The following is a 21573-nucleotide window of genomic DNA, read 5'->3' as shown; positions in this document are numbered from 1 at the left end:
GGGGGGGGGGGGTGGGGGTAGAAACTTTACTAGCCGTCCTCCGAGGTCAATGTCGCGCAGGCGCTCGCGCCCACGCCCTCGCCGTACGGGTATGATGGCGCGCGCGAGTGCGTGCGTTCGCCGTCCACCGACCGACCGACCCGGCAAACCCGACGTCGTTTTTGACATTTCGTGTTTACATAAATGTCGATATCAATCGTCCGATGAAGTTCACGTTTGTCGTCCGCACCCGATCCCGTGATAATGGGTTTTTTTTTATCGAATTACAACTGCGGCGACCCTATGACAACGCCAGTTCAAACATGTAAAGACGACAATCGTAATAATAACAATATCAGTGATCCGTATTTTTACACGGTGTTATTGACTTTTTGATTTTTTTTTTTTTTTGTCATCCCCAATTTCTCGGCGTGCAGCGGAGGATCGTTCCAATGCCAATACCGTTTGTCTGTCGTTGTAAACATATTTTACCGCGTCGGATAGGTCGGGGAGAGAATTTGCGTCCCGTGTGTATCCTATGTTAACATTTTCGACAACGCGGTTTATGTTAATGGTACAGCAGTGATGTGTACATTACACTCCAAACATCGGTTGCGCGCGAGTCTACGATTGTTAGGCACGACGAGTTTCTGCGATGATTACTGCGTTTACGATGTCCACCGTTTTGCAGTGTGTAGACTTTGAGGACGGATCACCGTGACCGTTGATCATATTATTATAATGTTCCCCGTTCGTGTAATTACAAGAAACAATATCCGTACGGTTGACCTCATTGTATCACATAAATCGTGCTAAATCATCATTTCGAATTAGGAATAATTTTACTGTATGGTAAATACTGACGTAGTTAGTAATATTTGTTAATGCGAGGACGTATTTCTACTTACTCGCTGCATCATTTTGTTTCAAAATGTATTTATAACAGTTTTTTTCTTCTATCTTTTTTAAAGCAACCACGAAAGTATTAGGATTCTTAATACGAATTTATCCATTAAAACCTTCAAACGGAATTTCTAATGGTAAATGGTTCAAAAGACAACATAAAGAATTATTATAAAATCAAAGAAAAACACATTTTTTTCTTTTTTAATACATTTTCAATAAATTGACAAAGTGTCTATGCCAAGTACAATATTTCTATATATATATTCGAATTTACAACGAAATCTTACTATTTTTTGATCAACACTACTTCTACTAACACTATCTACTCGATATAAGTAGAGCTTTCACCGAATCGTTGTTTCCGAACGCAGCAGCCAAATGTCGTGAATAATCCGCGTAAAACGTAGGAAAATAATAAATTATTTTTGAAATTCAGTCCTTGACTTTTCGTACGAGATCACCGTTGTCAACAGTGATCGTTGACGTCGGGGTACCTACAGCTGTGCAGTTAATTTAAACAGAACGAACGAGGTTCAATTAGTCGTATCTAGCAGTGCGATGATTCGGTTTTAATGGGTCGAATATGTTTGAGGAACGATTATTTATTTTGTATTAATTGCAATACGACTATTGTTATGATATCGCGTACGCAAGACCTGGATCGAAAGTTGTCTGAAAAACAATATTACCGATCCCGGGTCGGACGTCGAACAGCATTGATCCACAAAACGCAACGCGGCGTAATGTTTTTCAACCAACGGTTTTATAATTAGAAATCGCATCGCGTTGCACGCACATGATTTCTGCACTACAGTCACTGGACGTAGCGATTGGTAGTCGCCGTGTGTCGTCTGGTGTTTGAAACGTTTCACATATTAGACAATATAACATATTAGTGCTGCTAGAAATAGCTCTTCAGTCGGTGTTCTGTTTGTGTGCCAATAGTGCCGAGAATCTTAAACAGTCTAATTCGTATAGTCTACGGTGAATGATTTGCACGGACAGTGTATAATAAAATCTAGTTGAATTTGCATATCCATTAATGTATATTTATATTTGTATTCGTATTAGTTATATTACTGATGTAAATTAGAAAATCTAGAGCAATTGCAATTGCGTTGGGTATTTCGTACAAATATTCCAGAAATATTGCTCTACGCTCTATATACATTTATTCACTTATTCTACGTAGCATTCAGACCCTAATTACGAATTGTTTACTTTGTTCGAAACACATTGGGAATATTGACGTAAATATACGCGTTACGAACATCAATAATTTCCTTATTCTTATATGACGCAAACGATCGCTCTCTGAGAACGTCATTTACACGTTAATTACACCAATAATTTGTCGAATAACAGCAAGTATCATAGAATACTTATAGTATAACTTTGTGGTCTTCGCATTTCATTTGTGATTTTTTTCAGATTACCCCTCTTATTAATTCAATAGCTAAAAACAAAAAAAAGGTTTCAGGCAAATTCTTTTATTTTAACCCGTGCCGCAAAAGCTCTTAAGTTCGAAAAATAGAACATTTTCAATGTTATTAATTTTTTTTGATATTCATTATCAAAAAAATAACTCTAGAAAAAAAAATGTTACGAACAATTCGTAAAAAACACAAATGATAGTAAAATAAATTTACTATAATCTGTTTTGTATATATTATATTACAAAAAATTCACTTTTTCAAATATTTTAATCGAAAGGTTAAGAGAAATAAATCTGAAAAATTTAGATATTTCCTGTAACTTGAAATGCAAATAATTAATTATAATTTACAATATATAATAACATAATGACTTAATACTTATACATATCTTTTACATATTCCAAACATAAATGATACAACTAAATGTAAATGTTTATTTTTTGTGGTCAGGATATTTTTTTTAATTATCACTTACGAATCATAGCAAATATTGTTCTTAAGATTAATATTCGGTTATTTTGTTGTTACATCCTCTATAAGTTTTACTCCTCTTTCTGTATCATAATTTATCTGAAACATTTTTTTTGTATCGTTTTTATTAGTAATAGATCCTTAGGGAGGCAATATAAATAATTTAATTTTTTTTTGCTTTCATATTTATTAGAGGACCATCCTAGAATCTATTGTAATATAATACTATCATAGTGGGAACTTCTTTGAAAGTTTGATTCAAAGATGTTCATTGGATGAGGGAACTTTTCAACGTGTAACCTAAGAAATACAGCTCTTTGTTTACTTCCAGTTTAGGTTAAGTAAGGTTGGTAATAATAACGGTTAGTTTTGGAAAGTAACTATAGTATCGTAAAAATATAAAATGATGGGCTGGTTTAAAAATACATTTAGACTATTTAGATATTCTATTTTGATATTATATTTCAGACACTTGAACTTAGCAGTGGGTATTTATATACAAGTCTCACAATAGATTTAAATTGAAGATTCTCGAATGTAGGAATTAAAACGGTTGTGAATTTAAGATTTGTTGCAATGTCATCGTTGGATTAAAAAAAAAAAAAAAAACCCGTATTATTGTATTCGTGAAAGTGTTACCGTTATTAACTATAACTTACCTAATCTGTCGTTGTGTCTTCGTAACGCACTTTGTTATTAATATGACATTAATAATTTCACAGTCATATACATTTTTCTTTTTATATACGAGTCGTTTGTGCATCATTTAATCTCAGCGGTTCAAGAGTTTATTTATATTCTTCTTCGACAACAACAAAGCTTTAAATATTTTTCATCATTTTCTGGTATTGTTCCGTACCACACTATCGCCGGTGGATCGCCGCGTCCATCGTTTACGGTCTCTTGAATATACCTTGCCCCGACCCGTGTTTCATAGTTCATAACACTACCTATTTTATACATAAATATATCCAACCCGCCCATTATCCTCATTATGCTTCAACCGACGGGGACGCAGGTGTTTTACGCTGCTGACGCGCGTTGTGCTCGAATTACCGAGTTAAAAACCTTGTAACCTTAAACCGGCGTGACCACGAGCTCTGATAAAAATAAATACGTTTCAAATATTAAGTGTATATTCGGGATATATAAATATGTAAGCGTTTGTCGCTAATAATTTTCCGTTGCGAATTGAACGAATAGGTATGTGCACTCTTTATTATTATTACATACATATAAAATTTGATCGAAAAAAGTCTAATCGTTCGAAAGTATCCAAACATGAAAATGTAGGCAGTTATTATTATTAAAACCATAATAGATGATTCCATTTGATTTCGTTCGTCGGTTGCGCATTATTGATGTTCAGTACACCTACTATTTAAACGTGATATAACGACATTTTAATTTAAGGTATATATTTTTTTTTTTTTTAAAGAACCCAGTGAATGATGTGAATAGTGCGAACAATGCCGGTATGAATATGTATTAAAAAATTAATTACTGTTTTTGGATGTTAAGGTTTTAGATTGAGTAATTATGTGCCCAGCAAATAGTAATTACAATCATGTCGTTTGGATTGATTAAACGTCAACAGAATATTTGTTTTATCACCGTATAACGAAAAAAAGTGCGCTGCAGTGAAATGTACTTATAATGAATGAATGATTTTTATAAGTTTCTAACTCCCAATGAACCGTTAATTGATTTCTCTCTTTATATTAAATCGATAAAAACACATTTAAAGTTCGCTCCGTTACATGTTTCTACGTGGGAAAACAAAAGTAGAAACTACGGCTATTCGTTCATTCAATTTCCGACAAAACATTGAGATTTATAACGAGTCTAAGAATTAAAAATTAGAATTTCTCATTTATAAATAAACATTAAAGACAATATTTTAAAACGAACTATGATATATATTTATATTTATATATTTAAACGTTAGTTATAAAAAAATTATAATACAATTAATTAATTTCCTTGCTGTCTCTGCTCCAAGTAGTATGCAATTGAATAAATCTGATGTTCGACAACGTTTATTGTAATTAAAATAGAAGTAACAATCTTGGTAGGGTAGACCTTGAAGAAGATGGATAGGCAGCTTAAATGATACATGGAATGAGGTAACACAAGAAGTTGAAACAGATAAGTATAAATATATGAAAATAATATATTATAATAATAATAATAATATAAAATATAGCATATACTAGAGAGAAATTGAAGGAGATAGTTTTTGTGTTAGTTCCTCGATGATACGTAAAGCCGGAACAAAAAATAAAAACACTATTTCAATAATCTGACGACAGTTAAAATCAAATGAAACTCATCATGTTGTTTATTAAATATAAATTTATCTTTTATTTACTTATTTATATATCTTGTATAATAATGAATTTTAAATTCTACGGAAAACTTTTATTGAACCATTCCCACGAATTGAACGCCTTCGTCTCGGTTTGTTCCATGAAACTGTCGAAATCTTATAAATATATTCACATATTATGAGAGTGTTTGAATTGCTCGACAATTCCTGCATTAAAGTATACACTATGGCATACTATGCAAATAAATCTTCAATAACAAGTGCCTTTAACAGATAAAATTTAATATTTCAATCGTTCTATACCTTGTTGTTCACTTTTTTATTTTTTTCATATTTTATATTTTCTTATATTTTTTTTCATATTATGATTTTTTTACAAGATATAAAAATAATATGCAAAAAAATGTACAGCATAATTATTATAGTTTTATTTTTATTAAGTTTACAATTCTAATCGTATCGGAAAACTTAGCAAAAATTATCATTTTTTAATTCATTTATCTTCTATGATAGAATGAATAAGTAATTCCGTTGTTACAATTTTAAAATTTGAACGATAAGTTTTTAAAATTTGAAAATTTTTATCAACACTATTTGTAGATTTCTTTTATTTTCTAAGGAATTTATAGTTCTCACCACCGGTTCTTGAAAATTGAACAAAAAGCGATTGTTAATTTATCTGTAGTGCATCAAATATCTTCAGTTGCAGTTATTTTTTACGAGTGTGCAGTTTAACCATAGACCGCATTGGCTACGTTCTAAGTCGTTGTTCTAAAACAGCGGTTTATCGGTTTTCTTTAGATATATTCGAATAATATTAAATCATTCATAATAATGACCGACACACGGTTAAAAGTATTGATTTGTGTCGCACTTCTTGCACGCCCCCGTTACCAATGGTCCGGAAAACATTCGAACATCCAATCTCAATTTGCGGTTTGCCGAATTGTTTTCGCTCCCTGTACGTTTATTATTATCGCACATAGTATCGCATAAAAAAAAACCATTTCCATCGCGTTCTTATAACTATAAAGCGTTGTGACACAAACGAAACGTTACGTCTTGCATTGGTATCCGAGTGAAAACGACACTAGAATCGTAGATAAGATTATAAATTATTGACCACGTAGCGAGACAACCTTTTTGAAGTTTGTTAAACCTGTATGCGTAATACACTGCACTGCGGTCATGAATACTTCAGTATAAATTTTCATGGTTCGTCGCCGTTTAATATTATTTGTATCGATCTGTATTTTTGCACACACGAAATATGACTAAACCGGATGTTTTCTCCGACAATTATCTAATTTCTACCTGCTACAGGGAGGGACAATTGTTGTTTTACCATAATTGTAAATAGTTAATCCGGCAGGCAATAATACTTGAGGTGAAATATGCTCGTTATTGATCTATATAGATCTATATATATATATATATACTTCATCATGACAAAATACCGTTTGTTGAGCGGAGTGTTGTTCTATAAACCACCCAGGGTACTGTGTTGCTGCAATCGAGAAGTTGAATTACACCGCTAACAATACTGTGCGACTGGTGTACGTGTACCACTTTTTTTTTTTTACTTAGTTTTATCGTTATTCAATTTTCATTATTATTATTTTTATTTTATTTTTTCATCGTTGTTCCGCTGCGTATGCCATTAGGGGTTTGATTTCCAAACCTTTCTGTACAACAAAAAGTGTATATAAATTGTAGTTATATATTCTGTCGAACTATTCCAGTCATACTTGATCAATTTAGGGTCGGGAAAGATAAAATCGCGATTTTTATTCCATTTTATTCTCGTGATAATACGTAAAAAAAAAGTTACACGTTAAATACGTCTCGTTCCGCAATACGTGCTAGTTGTACGATAAATGATAACGGCAAAATGGCAATTGTATATTACTTAAACTTTGATCACTTTTCGTCCAAAATCGCTTTAAAATATCGAAGTTCAAAATCAACTTTAATTTGCCGTAATAATATGCACGAATCAACGATTTAGGGGCTATGAAACCAAGCCTGACATTTTTCGATAATTTTTTTCCAAAAGAAAATAATTGATTTTATTTATAAAATTCTCAAACTTGGTTCACTAAATTGAAAATACCTATTTTGACTTTTCAACAGCTATAGTTATTTTTTTATGAAATTTACGCTTACATATTTTCTCGAGTTATTTAAATGTAAATGTATATCTCATATGGATTTGGTTTAAACGGATAAGTTTTATTTTATTTATCTTATTGGTATATTAGTCAGTGTAAATGCTGTACTGAATATGAAGGTAATGTTATAATGATTTGTAAAATATTTAAAAACCACAAATGACGTTTAAATAATATTTCATTAGATGTTTGTTAGTTAAATATTCCCATTGAAAGGTAAAAAATTAATTAAGTTAGCATTATTTAATGATAATTACACATGTAATAATCCTGCTATACCTGTACACATAACTGTAAAACCGTACAGTTTGATGGTTTTTTTTTTTGTCAAGCGTGACATCATTTTTTCAATTGTTCTCGCCGATAAAATAGTGATAACTATTATTTATTACTAAATGCAAGAATTTATTGAATACTTGTTGATGAAAATAATATTTTATGTACGTATAATATTATGCATGTTCGATGTGTAACACCTTACATGTTTAAATGCGAATAACAGACATAATAATATAATACAATTTAATATGTCTAAGTTGCTCAATATCTGATAATAGTGCATCTTATTTATTTATTCGGCTGGAATAATAAAAATTTATATATTATTTACGACTATTAACCATTTAATAATTTTTAATTTTAATTTAATTTTTTATTATTTTATTAATAATTTATACCTCCAATATTTGTTGGATCTAATTCCAATAGTTTTCGGCAAACTACTTGCCTACAGTATATCGGGTTACTATTCCGCTTAAATATTGTCTTAGTAAGAAAATATTTTGATATCTGTTCTTGAAATAATGAGAGAAAATAAATACCCTACTTGAAATCGGATATCTCGAGTCCGTCAGATCTAAATGTATACAATTTTCGATTTTCATTTTATTATTATTATTATTATTATTATATATATATATATATTTTTTTTTGCTTAGCTTTTGTTTCACCCTAAAACAAATCGCGAAAGTGATAATTTGACGTTTCCATTCCACCCGCCCGTCTCGTTTGGGTTACGGCATTATATTCTTTTTCCGTTTATCAATTTTCTACTCAACTAGACCATGAATCCGGTACACTGACTCACACGAAAACAAAAAACAAAAAATAAGAATAATTAGTAATAAATAATTAACTATAAAATAATAAATGTCAATATATTTTATACTGTGTACACAGTTGGACGGATAGAACGCGAGTGGAGTTTTAGAACACTGTTGCTGCCATCCCGTAAAGGTTTTCCATATTCCGCGTCAAAATGGGTTATGAATTATAACTTATGATTATACATGTATCATTAAGTTTACTACGCGACGTGTAGAGAATTAATAAATACGTACATAGCCTTCAACGCGCCTTGTCTCGCGGTTATAGTTTAACCAATGAAATGAAATGAGACATCTGTGTGCATGCGCGATGAGTGTATGACACATATGATTATTATGTCTCAAGGCGCGTTCATTCTGCGGGGGCGAATTGCGCAATATTTTTCTAAAATAAGCCGTTTTCGCAAATTTCAATATTCCGTATTTACAATACGATTATTTCTGTTACAGAATGAAACCGAACATGCGCGCCGTGCTACTGTGGTGTTTGGCATTTGTTGCATCGGCCTTCGGGCAAACGGACGTCAATGGGTAAGCGTAAACAAAATATATCAGTATATTAATATATAAATCGATCTTTTACTATGACATTAATATTATTGTTGTAAAACAATTTTATCGATGTTCCCGTGATAAAACGTAACGGTTATCTTTAATCAAATGGTTTTGCTCCGCGTGCCATTACATCATCTGAAAAATATGAGGAACGAGGGATTTGTGCAGTTCCGCCCTAAATGGAACGACCGATACGGCCGAATCGAATCCGATGATACACCTAAATGAGTCCGGATTTTTCCATTGTTATCTCCTCTAAATGAAATATATATTTTTTTTTTTTTGCGGCATTGCATCTGAAAACCCGCCAACGACTGATTTCAGATATATGCAGTTGTTGATTTATCACCACTTTGCAATTTTTTAATATCGATGGCTCATAACCACACACTGCTATTCTGTAGATATTATTGAATAAATGTATTAGTGAGCCAATGAACAGTGGTAAAGTTCAAGTTTCCTAGTGTGTATATGTACTGATTTATGTTCTACAAAAATATAACCAACTCAATAATATTGGAGATTGTACTATATAATTATAGTGTTTATTCTGATATATGGTATAGTACGTTTTCTTTTAATATCATTCAATATAACATTTTATGTTATTGTTTTGCTGTTTTTGTTAATTAGTTATTTTCTGTTTAACTACTGTAATATAATGCAAAGTGTGAACAAATAATGTATAATTTAGAAAAAAATAGGAATTGTATCTCGTATTTTTCGGATGGAAAATGACATAAGATGCTTTTGGGGGAAAATGGCAATGGACCCAACCCGATTTTTGTTCAGTGTAGGGCGTGAGCTTCTGTTTAAATCAACATGACGTTTTGCGTAATTACATCTATTGTCCAGATTTTGGTAAATAAATAATGCATTTACGAATTAGGTGTAGTGTAATTTTTTAATTACAATAATGAAACAAAAGTTTTCAATAAAAAAAAAAAAAAACAAGTTTTTTTGAATTAATTGTATTGTTTATTTATCATTTGGAATGCTTTGTAAACATATTCTCTCTATAAATAACATCGCTGAAAAAATATTGCGAGTCGGACAGACCTATTGTACAATTTTTCCAAATACACCGTTTACTTGTTTGGCGAGTGTTTTTTAATTAAGTGAAAACGTTTCATTCGTTTTAATTATCGACCATAGGAATCACATAATGAGTAATCGTTTTCCAAAAACGTTAAATTATATCTACCATATTTTCTTGTCGTTTGTTTCCATTTGTCGGTGGTAAATGTTCTGAATAATGTTATTGTGATTAGGTACGAAATCGACTAGGTATTATAACGACTTAAGGACACGTAGTAGTAGCACGAAATAAAATATTATGTAGAAAACATAAATACTGTGATTTCCGTCTAAGAAGACAAGGAATAGGAGCATGTATACACTCAATTCTAAATTTTCTTGAGTTTGATATAAAATTAATAATTTTGAATCAAATGATTTAAACTTTAAATTGCAATAATCATAACGTTTTGTGTTCACAAATGGTTTAACTGGAGGTTTCAACGTTATTCATATATTTAGATGTAAATAAAAGCCAAGTACATTTTTTCAAAATATTGAAACTGTAAAATAAAATTAAAAATTCAGTATTTTTACTACATAAGTATGAACAAAACAAACATTCGTGACAATTTTGCTGCCTTCACAAAATGTACCAGCCTTTGCAACCGCATAGTTCACAATACCTTAAATCTACTTCTGTGTACTCTTATATTGTATAATTTAGAAAAATATGTTGATTGTAGCTAGAGCAGAAATTATACTAAAAATGAAACTGACAAAAATTGGTTTATCTTAATTATTGTATATATATAGAGGGGGAGAAAGAGAAATAACGAGTATGAAAAAAATTGCTTTTAATAAAATACATATAGTTATTGTACTTAATTTTCAAGCAATTTCGAGCAATTATCAGGCTTTAACTAATTTTAAGGTAATTTTTGGTAATTATCTTCTATTATTATTATTATTATTATTTATACTATTATTATTTACTATTTTCTGTTGACAAAAAACAAAACTCAAGCAACCTACTTCTTGGACGGTTTTTGTGTAAAATATTCAATACAATTGTAATTAAATTAAATTTGAACATGATAAACTTTTGAACTCTTCATTTTAAAATAATTGTTAATATTTGAAAATCTTCGAACAGAAAAGACGTTCTGAAAATAAAAATAATAAGTAAGTAAAAAAAAAAATATATTATCGATATTAATCGATATTAATTAAACGTGTTAATAAAAAAAATGTTTCCTTTCAAAACATTTTTAAAAAATAAAATTATATTTGATACAGTTAAATCTATTTTTAAAAAATTTAAGTAAATAAAATGATTTCTATTTTACTGTGCGTACGTATGGTTGGTAGATTTTATTTTAATAAATAATGATTCCAAATAACTCACCATTATTTATTTGCCAACAAAAACCACGAATTCGGCGAAAGCAAATGTCAGGGGTTTTCGTTTTTGTTCACGTGAAATAATACGTTGACGGAGTTTTTCGCGGTAAGCCGAATGTTTTTTAAATGACACCATTGAACTTTGGTATACAATCCGTGTGCCACTGAGCGCATTCGTTTCTTTTGAAACCGTTTGGTCCTTTTCAGTACGAAATAACACATAAAAAATAAAGCATTGTTGTCGTCACCGCGACAGCCGCTCACCGGAGAAATATTGTTGAACAAAAATTTATCATTAATACAACTATGCGGCATGAAACATAAGTTAAATATAATATAATGGACGCACAGAAAGTACTAAATGAGTATCAGTAACCGGTGACACCCATACGACATGCACCTCTCGCCGGGGGTTAATTTTGTTTTTAATTCCAAGATTTCAACGCAGAATTACTAACCGTAGTGCCATCGGCTATAAGTCCATCGTCATCGTGCTGAGACACGTTTTTGTTATTATTCAAATTAACACATACACATTCCCCGGTGTTAAACAATTTCATTTTTTCGATAACGGGCATCTCGAGTTCGAGTGAAAATTCTAGTGCTCCACTTTTTTTTTTTCCACGTTTATTTTTTTGCTCCTTGGAAAACCATTCGAACAAAGTAAATCGTCCGTCGGAATCGACATGCACCCGACCGCGCCGGATGAATACACATTTTATCTATTTTTTCTTATTTTTATTTTTTTTTTCTTATCCATTTCGCGACGACGATAAATCACACCGCGCCATTGTTCGATGTTTAGCGACTCGGTGCGAAAAGGTTTTCACGTCTTCTTACGTCTACCCGGTGCGATATTTTATGACGTACCGTTTTCTACAAGTTTTCGGTGTTGCAACACGCCGTCGAATGAGTGTTGGCAACGCGAGGCGGACGCGAACGAGATGAGGCAAACTTTCATTGCGCTAGTCGCGCACGTGATCACGGCCAGTTCCGGCTTACGCGGACGGTTTGACCTACTTGCACGGTCAGAGGAGCTCCGTTGTCGTCGAGACCCGACCTCGAGGTTAACTTTCCAATGGCACCGTGTGTGGCTGTTACTGTGTCCTCGGTTGATCGTTAGTGTCCGTAGTCGACGTTCATTCCAGGTACGAACGGCCGATATTCCGGTTCCGTGCAGATCTGTTCACGGGGCTGAACGAGATTTCAAAAAATGGAAAAACACCAGACGGTACGCAGAACCGCGCAGCGATCCAACACCGTCGTTGGTTATCGGCGCTAATGAATAATTTACGAACACGACGCGAAAACATGGCAGTACACGCTCTTGTACAAATTAGTGGAAGGTTTTTTTTTTTTTTTTTTTTTTAATCGTGTGTTGTTTTCTTCATATTTTCATTGAACTGCGCAATGCGAATGGCATAACGAATGCAAATGTATTTGCTAGTGATGTATTATGCAAAATATATGTAATTTGACGTTATAAAATGTTCGTTTTGCGTGCTCCCGAAGAAAAAATGGATTAAAGGACTTTGGGAACATATTGTTTTTCATGTATTCACTATGTTCGGTCAAAAATTAAAGATTATTTTATAAATGCTCATCTTTCATTAGTTCTTATCGAACCCACGTATTGACTCCCACGTTTTATAACGTTGCCAATGAGTAAACAATACTACAAGCCTATTTTTTTTGTTATAGGTACCAACTTGTTTAGTTTATTATAAGCGTTTTAAGTTTGTCGGTATCATGATATGATCAAAAATCCAAATTCCATATTATATGTATTATCCCATCGTTGATTTCCGGCTTTATTGTTTGAGTAAATTAAATTACGTTATAAATACAATGCACCGTATTGAAGACTAATAACCATAATGTACCATCGAGCCATATTTGATGTTAACAATCACGTCGCATAGACATGAAAGTCAAGCTAAATCGGGTGAAAATCAGTAGTATAAAAAAAAATATAATACCAACCGTTTGATTGTATGCATTTAATTTTAAGTAGATTTTTCATGTATTTTGAAAAATAAATTATAATAATACGTTTATTTTTATTTTTTTTTTTACTTTTTTTTTTCATAAATAATTTTTAATCAGTATTCTGGTCAACGAATTCCAACAAAGCTTTTTGTTTCTTCGGCATCATTATCAAGTTAAAAGAAACAATAAACATTACTGTTTTATCACATAACTAATTTCAAATTCGTATAATACATTTTTAGGTTTTATATTCCACTTAACAATATTATACACGGGAATAAAATTATAAAAAATAGCAGATATACGTACGCGTTGTATTTGGAAATATAACTACGTTTAATTTATATATTTGTATTGATTTTTTCTCGAAATTTCATTATGTACTACCCATATATTTATAAATATATAACTCAACTAACGGTATAACGTATATTTTGTAAATACAACGGACTGATCGAACGACCCTATAAGTTAATCATTCTAATAGATCCATTATAATTATATTATTCGTTGTTCATTTTTATTTGCATAATGAATTCGAGTATTAAATTTAATTCGTACGAAAAAGAAATTCATTAAACAGCGTATATTAAAAACGAAATGTTCTCATTTTGTAACGTAAGTTCTATAAAACTTTTAATGGTGCTATTAAATTTATCGTGACAAATATATATTGTAAACCATTTGACAGCGTAATGAACATTTTGTGTATAATATAAAAATTCTGAAACATGTGTGCATCGTGTTTCCAATTGCGTTCGTCAAGTAAGAAAAAAACCTTAAAATAGATTCAAATATTTTTGAGCATTATCGAAGTATTTTTTCGTATTCTTGGCACGTGTATCTAAATTATTTATTTATTCGGCGAAATTAAAACTTATTAAAACTTTTACAGTTAAAACGATGTAATTTTGTTCATTCGAAAAAGATTTTGCATTTAAGACAAGCGAGAATTTGAGCTGAACTTGGGAATCACATTTTTGTTATAGAATTAAATTATCAACTGTAATAAAAGTAAAATCATTTTGAAAATTTTAATCATTAAACATTTTTTCAATGTTGGATATTTCATTATGTTATAAATAAATATGAATTCAGTTGCTTATGTGAAAAATTGAAAAACTTTATTCGACGTTAAAACTCGATTTTTACTATCAGTTTATGATGTAACCCATCTCAGCTACAGCAATATTGATTAGGTGGTCACTCCTTTAAACCTAAGTTTCAGAGTCGATAAATGTACAGAAATAGAACTGTTTGAGAAAAAGTGTATTTTTGTTCTCTCTCCATGACCCGCAGCTTACGAAAAAAAAAATCGACATGGGATAAGAAACAAAAAATCCCTAAGGGTGGCAGACCTGTTATAATTTAAATCCATCGCTGTTTGTAAAAACGGTACACGGTCTCCAAATACATTACGGTTTTCGGTTACAAAACAAAACACAGTCGCAGTATGAAATAGCTTTCCACGTAGAATCGTGCGCTTTCTGCGAGGAATATATTATTATTATTATAACGTTCGGCCGATGTATTAATTCTTTTTCAACTTTGATGATCGCTTTGAAGTCACCTACCTCCAGCCACCACCATTACTAGGTACTCATATTCTTGCGTGGCCGACCTACGGCTATGACGAAGAGTTTTAGAGCTCACAGATAAGGGCGATGGTGTGCAAACAAATAATATACTTGTTTATATATATATACGTATGTTTACACGCTTCGGGACGGGTGTACACAACGCGGTCCGGTCCTAAGTTAATTATACTCAAGTCGAACGGCCGAAGACAAACGGCGGTGGAAATGGCGTCGGCAGTAGAGGGTTGGAAATACAGGCAACAAGAGTGAAGGCGCCTTTTGTGACGGATCGGGCCTACTACCCTATTGCAGCGCTCTCGTATTCGTTCTACGTCTTACGTATATTCGTTATTAATACGATCATGTGTTTGCCCGTCTCATCCTGAGTAATTTCGAAAGACGAGATTTTTCACGACCGTCATGTTCTCCCACGAGGTGCATGTCGTTAAACACTCTTTAAACACTTTTACAGAAAAATCTAATAAGGTTTTGAGATACGAATAGATATCTGTGCTTCCGCTAGTTTTCGACAACCGTGTCCACGTGATTTCCCGTCGTTCGATCGTCCTCGAGTCGCGCGAGACGTTTTTCGGTGCTCCACAATCAAAACTGTCGTTACTTTGTTTAGAACTTCTTGCGCGTACGAGAATTCCAAGTACGATACATTTAAATGTATATATGCCGTGGGATTGAATCTTGATGCATAGGAAACGTGGTAAATCATAACGCTTTACATGCAATAACAACATTATTTTTATTACGTCTCGTTCGACGCCCGGGAATGCGTGTAATATTTAGGGTTACCATATTGTATTTGGCGAAAACCGGGACAAATGATTTTTTTTTTCATTATTAGTTATTGCCATACATTTGTATCGATATTTTGATCACAGGTATGATTATTACAAAAATGTATTTATTCATTAATTATATCTAATCGATCGGAACATTCGTACTCGATCGCTGAGCGCGTAACGTATTAATATTGCGTGATACACGATAAAGCCGAAAGTATGTTTTGCTTTTTTTATCGTAAGATTAAAAATCGTGATTAAAATATTAAATCATACAAGATATACCACGGTTGTACGTGACCCACGGCCTCTGTCGAATATTTTGCATCTATGAATACGTAGCAAAAAAAAAAACCATAAACAAACAAGTCAGCACGAGAACATGGCTACGACAGAAACGTTTTCTCGCGGCACATCAACTATAGTATAATAACAGTGAAATTTGTTTTTCGAGTAGTCATTATAATAAATCAACTACAATATAACTATGCGCGCTGTGCTTTCGTCACAATGCATTCGAATGCGTCGAGCCCTATTGTTTCAGTGAGGGTTTCACTCTGTTTCACTTTTACTCGTATGTAATAATTATTATTGCTGTGCCAGTGCTCCGACGATGTCGGCGACTACGACGATGGTTATCGCTTCAGCAGTGACATAAGTCGGAAAGCATTTCGATGCTCGTCACACATTGCAACTACAATACTATTATATTATTAATAAACGATTCATTCACTATAACTTTTTACAATGTTCCGTGTACTTATAGCAATCATTTTTACGATAGTTCTTCTTAGTTAGAAATATTAAAAAGAAAAAAAAATGTTACAAAACGTGAAATAATTTATGATAATTATACATTTCTTCTGATAACATAATAATTTTATATGTGCATACACACAATTTGTATATATATATATATGTCATATATATACTATTATAACACAAGTGCTCTATGTAAATAGTATACTGTACGACATTTATTTTATTGATAATTTAATAAACTGTGAATGTGGTTGGTAAATAATAATTAGTCATAGACGTACGTGTCGGCACGCATGCATACGTTAAAACAACAATGTGATGGAAGAAAAAAAATTATAATGTAAGAAAGACGAAACTTGTTCTTGAAACTTGAGTTTTCCTACTAACTACAGATATTACCGTTGCATTATTTTTAATAATCGATAACGAAAATTATTTGTGATAGTAAATTATAATAACACAACGACGTGGTGATTGATATTCAGATACCAAATAATGTTTATAATTCAGTACCTGCCGAAAAATTCATTTTTATTATTCGATTACGCGAATTCAACAGTAGGTAAAATAAATAGAAAATTTACATGCAACCTATTGTAAACTGTCCACGTAAAAAAATGGTTTCAACGAGATTTCGAGGTTAGAAGCTATCTGTTTTATCACGTATCAGCGTGCAATTATTACTCGTTTTCAGAAGAGAAGTATTATACGCATTTGTGTTTTTCCACTTGAAAACACCAGTCGAAGTCACCTCAAACCACATTTTTTTTATGTTCCTATTAAATCGGTCGTACCTATTTATCAAATCTTTAGTTCGGGTAACTGTAAAGATATTGCAGCGTGATATCAACTGTAATTCACAATACCAATCGCACCGTATGTATTTCCGGCTTAGAATATTTCGATTTTTGTCTCGTGTGATACAAACAGAAATCAAACGAATCATAAAAATAATACAACTAAAACTTTTCTCGCATTCCAAACAATATACTTGAATATGGCTTCAAAATGCAAGTATAATTATACACGATGTTATTATTTGATTTTTAAGAAATTGAAACGAATTATTTGAATGGTATTGTGCTTCTACCACTGTTATAACTGTTTTCGTGTATAACGGTCCTGAAGAATCTATATTAAAACCAAAAATGTAATGCAAATGATTTCAGTGAAAACTGTAAACAGTTTTAACATTTAATATAAGGCTTTACGCGTTATTTCAACACAATATTACTTTTTTTATTTTTTCTTTAACAATCTACTCTTATAAAACAATTTTACAATACAAATTGGTTTTTCGTAAATATTTGTGCGTAAAATAATGGCATTTTTTAATAAATAAAACAAAAAAAACTTAAGTCACAATGCAAATTTGATATCACTATGTGAAATAGACTTCGAAATATTTTTGTTTTATATAATAATAATTATTAGGTCTATTTGTTTTTTTCTATATATATTATGCTTGGTAAATTATTTCGAATGATCGTAATTGGAGGTAAATTAGCAACAAATCTTTGTTATTTTTACTCTTATGTTGGTAGTTAATTAAATATTAGAAGGTTAACGCTGGTTATATATCAGTAAGGGAGGAGAGGTATGTTGATCAAGTAATTCAACCATGTATAGGTATGATTCGTACAGAAAATATTATCCCTAAAATTACGTGCCTATACGAAGGATCGTATCCTAAGTTTAGGTCACCGGCACCTATAAAGATTCAATATTATTCAATGATTTGAATTTCATGTAAATTTATAACGAATAAATAAAATATAATTTTAACAATCTTTGTTTTATTCAAATTAAAAAATAAATAAAAAACCTATTGGCTAAGATTCGGTTAGATAAAACGTTTGGTAACAATTTTATTATTTTAGATAGAGTATTATATATTTTTATTTATCTATACACAGTACAAATACAATTATAATTTGTAAATATAATACCATCCATTGTACACAATATTATAATACACATATTATACAACGTCGTAATTATCGTAGCACCATGACACGCAAACATACACATACCCCAAGGTAATTTGTGAGTATACTATTATACTTTATAGGTAATATATACCCGTGTAAGAATAGCAAACCTTTACACTCACATCGGTCTTAAAATTATTAATGAAATATGCAGGCGGTGACTTAGCCATCTGAACATCGTTTAGAATAACGACGGTTTCGACTGGCTTATACCAGATTCAACCTTGATTGTTTTGGTTCCGTTCGTGATGAAAATAGAAGAATAATTAATAGAAAAAAAAAAATAAAACGAAACGACGGTAGATTCTGTTGACTCGACTTTACACCAGACTCGATGACGATGAATCGTCAAGAGGATATCGGGCGTACGTTTGTTTGATCATATAATGAAAAGGACGACCAACAGCAGAATAAATATCTCGAGGAGGGAATTCATATACGACTAGAAAAATATTTATACGTCCAACGGACCCAAAATCCTTCATACTACCGTTTGCTTTCGGTCTAGTAAACGTGTTGTGACCACTGACCTCCTTAAATCTTTTTACGTTCGCGTGTGTCGCATTTTGTCTCCTCTCCTGTGGATTTATCTCTCACCCCTCAAATACACATACAAGCCCTGACGCCACTGTCGGTGTGTCAGAGGGGTGAATGACTAACCGAGGAAAACTTTGGATATCGAACGACTGTTTTAAAAATCTAGACCACGTACGCGTTCACCAACTTCGTCGTTGTCGTAATAACGGTATCAATTGTATACTCCTTCAGCGTACGTGCCAAAATAAAAGCGTTGTGTACGCTAGAATACCGTATTGCTTTTGTATTTATTCGTTTGGGAATCACTCAAGGACATAAAAAATTATATCAGTATTTACGAACTCAATAGTTTCAATACAATACACAATATCATAGTTTTGTGTAGATATTTCATACAACAATAATGTAATAAGTATGTAAGTAATAATAATTCGGTTGTAGTTTTTGTGGATTAAAATAATTTCAATATCATTTATTTTGTGTCCTCTTATATTTAAATTATATCTTCGGAATTATTTCGGAACAGAATCGTATAGAAAGAAAAAGAAATCCGATTTGGGTGTACCACATCTGCCATATAAAGTTGATGATTAACACAAGTCATCTGCTTAAAGTGTCCTGCCAATATATCAACTATAACTATGCGTTATAACATTCATCTAAATACGTGTTCAAGTATTGTATTCAATGTGGTATAGAGCCGCTGGACCGAAATTCAATATTCTCTTAGTGAAAGTCGTTAAGTCATACTCGTTAAAGGACATTTCATTTTTTTTTTTTTTATTAGTTGAGAATGCGAAAAAAAAAAGTTTAATGAAAAAATCGAAATTAGTTTGACCATTTCATCGGACTCACTATAAATTACACTACAACGAAGTACCCCACTCTTAGGTTTTTTTTTGTCATCTCAACCAGATATAGTAGTATACGTCATTCAGCCAGTACGATTCAGTGCGATAAGTACAACGGTATAGTTTTATGCGTATAGTTGGCAAACTACAGTACACGATTATTGTACAACAATATGACGGTCACGTTTTGAAAACGAGATAGGTGAACACCGTGCGCGCACCGCCGTCACAGTCTCTTTGGTTTGGCAAATCGTTATAGTTTCCGGGACGAAAGAGCCCACGCGAAGATGCGGTTCGAAAACTTTACAGATGTCGTGTAATGCACGTGGACGCGTTCACCTACATAGAACACCCGGGAACGGTTAGTGATTACCGTTGTTTCGTACGGTAAAACGCGCGTAAATGGCTTGCAGTCATAAACGATAATGTGACACGTAGACGAGAAAATTAACTACGCATTCACAGGACAGAACGATTCGTCTACGGAGTCCCCGTGTCCGATCCGTTCATTTTTTTCCCCTTCCCATCTGCGTGTTCCACCTGCGAGCAGTGCGTGTGCAACAGTATTATACCGGCGAAACCGCGATCGTTTCCCCCGGGATGTGAATTTTTACCGAGCCCGAACATCGGTCCGGTGGATTTCACCCCCAAGCCACGGTCGACCGAAACGACTATTCCGGTACGCAAACGTGCGACGGGATCACGTAAATCCGTGCCGGCTGAACTACTCGTCGGGTTCGATGTGCACGCGGTCGGGGTTAAAGTGGGCGGACGCAGTAACGTTCCCGGCAATCGACTGGTCTTGATAATCATTTATTTACCTAGATATTTATTTTAACGTTTATTGGATGAACACGTCCGTCCGTTTGCGCATTTTTCGAACTGAAGCGACGAACGCGTCCGATGCGATATCGGTCGCAAACACCGTCGGACGGTCGTGTCGCGCGTTTGCGGGTTCGTTTCTAATTTCGGACGCCATGGATTTACGTCGGATAAACATGGATCCGTCCGCCGCGCCAGTGATCCGCACCTGTGTCGGCCGCGGGCGCGCACGAATACATTATAATGCCGGCCGGTAACCGACGTGCGACGAGACATACGGCCGGCGGAAAACCGACGACAACCCTACGGAGAATCGGAAAGTGTCCGGGCGCGTCCGAGGGTGCAGCGTGAACAATGGCAACAAAGCGGACGGTGGTGGTTGTGGTGGTGGTGGTGAAAGAACGCTTGTCGTGTTCGTTATCGTACAGCTTTACGACGCGAACGCGTACCGGTGTTCCCTCTTAGTTCGCGTACCGTGCGTTTATACAGGTGTACGGACGCGCAACAGATGCGCGGGATTGACTGCCGCAGCGGGTGGTTTTGTTATTACGGTTCGGTAATAATATCAGCGGTAGACGGTCGTTGAGAACAATGCACGCGACGGTGTGTGTGGGAGAACGGGATCGAACAATCCACCGACCGTTTTTTTTTTCGTTTTCTCGCAGCCCTCCTGTACACGGATCACTGGATCCGGCGACGGTGGTTTCTTTCTTTCCACGAACGACGAACGGAGCACCGCGTCCGGAGGAACCGCCTACGGTTGTTCGCAGTGCTTGACTTGGTCAAATTAAAGAAGGGGGACTCTGTTTGCTTTAAAAAAAAGCGCGTCTCCAAAACTTGTTAAGCGTCATAATTATACCATAATAAATAGTAGAA

At 33.3% G+C, this 21573-nt stretch overlaps 1 protein-coding gene across 2 annotated transcripts in view; it reads left to right on the top strand.

Annotated features, from left to right (window-relative positions):
• Positions 1–21573, top strand: part of LOC112679932 (CD109 antigen-like) — a 63553-nt gene that overhangs the window by 14954 nt on the left and 27026 nt on the right. For both annotated transcript variants that reach the window (XM_025549883.1, XM_025549884.1), the window contains exon 2: positions 8849–8929. In XM_025549883.1, coding sequence (XP_025405668.1) covers positions 8850–8929 — 80 coding nt within the window. In that variant the 5' untranslated portion in view covers position 8849. The remainder of the gene's footprint in view (positions 1–8848; positions 8930–21573) is intronic.

The sequence above is a fragment of the Sipha flava genome, unplaced genomic scaffold (genome assembly GCF_003268045.1).
Source record: "Sipha flava isolate LNK unplaced genomic scaffold, YSA_version1 170_pilon_pilon, whole genome shotgun sequence".
NCBI classification, from domain to species: domain Eukaryota; kingdom Metazoa; phylum Arthropoda; class Insecta; order Hemiptera; family Aphididae; genus Sipha; species Sipha flava.
The sequence above is the reverse complement of the archived record's forward strand: the minus strand, read 5'-3'. Positions and strand labels throughout refer to the sequence as shown.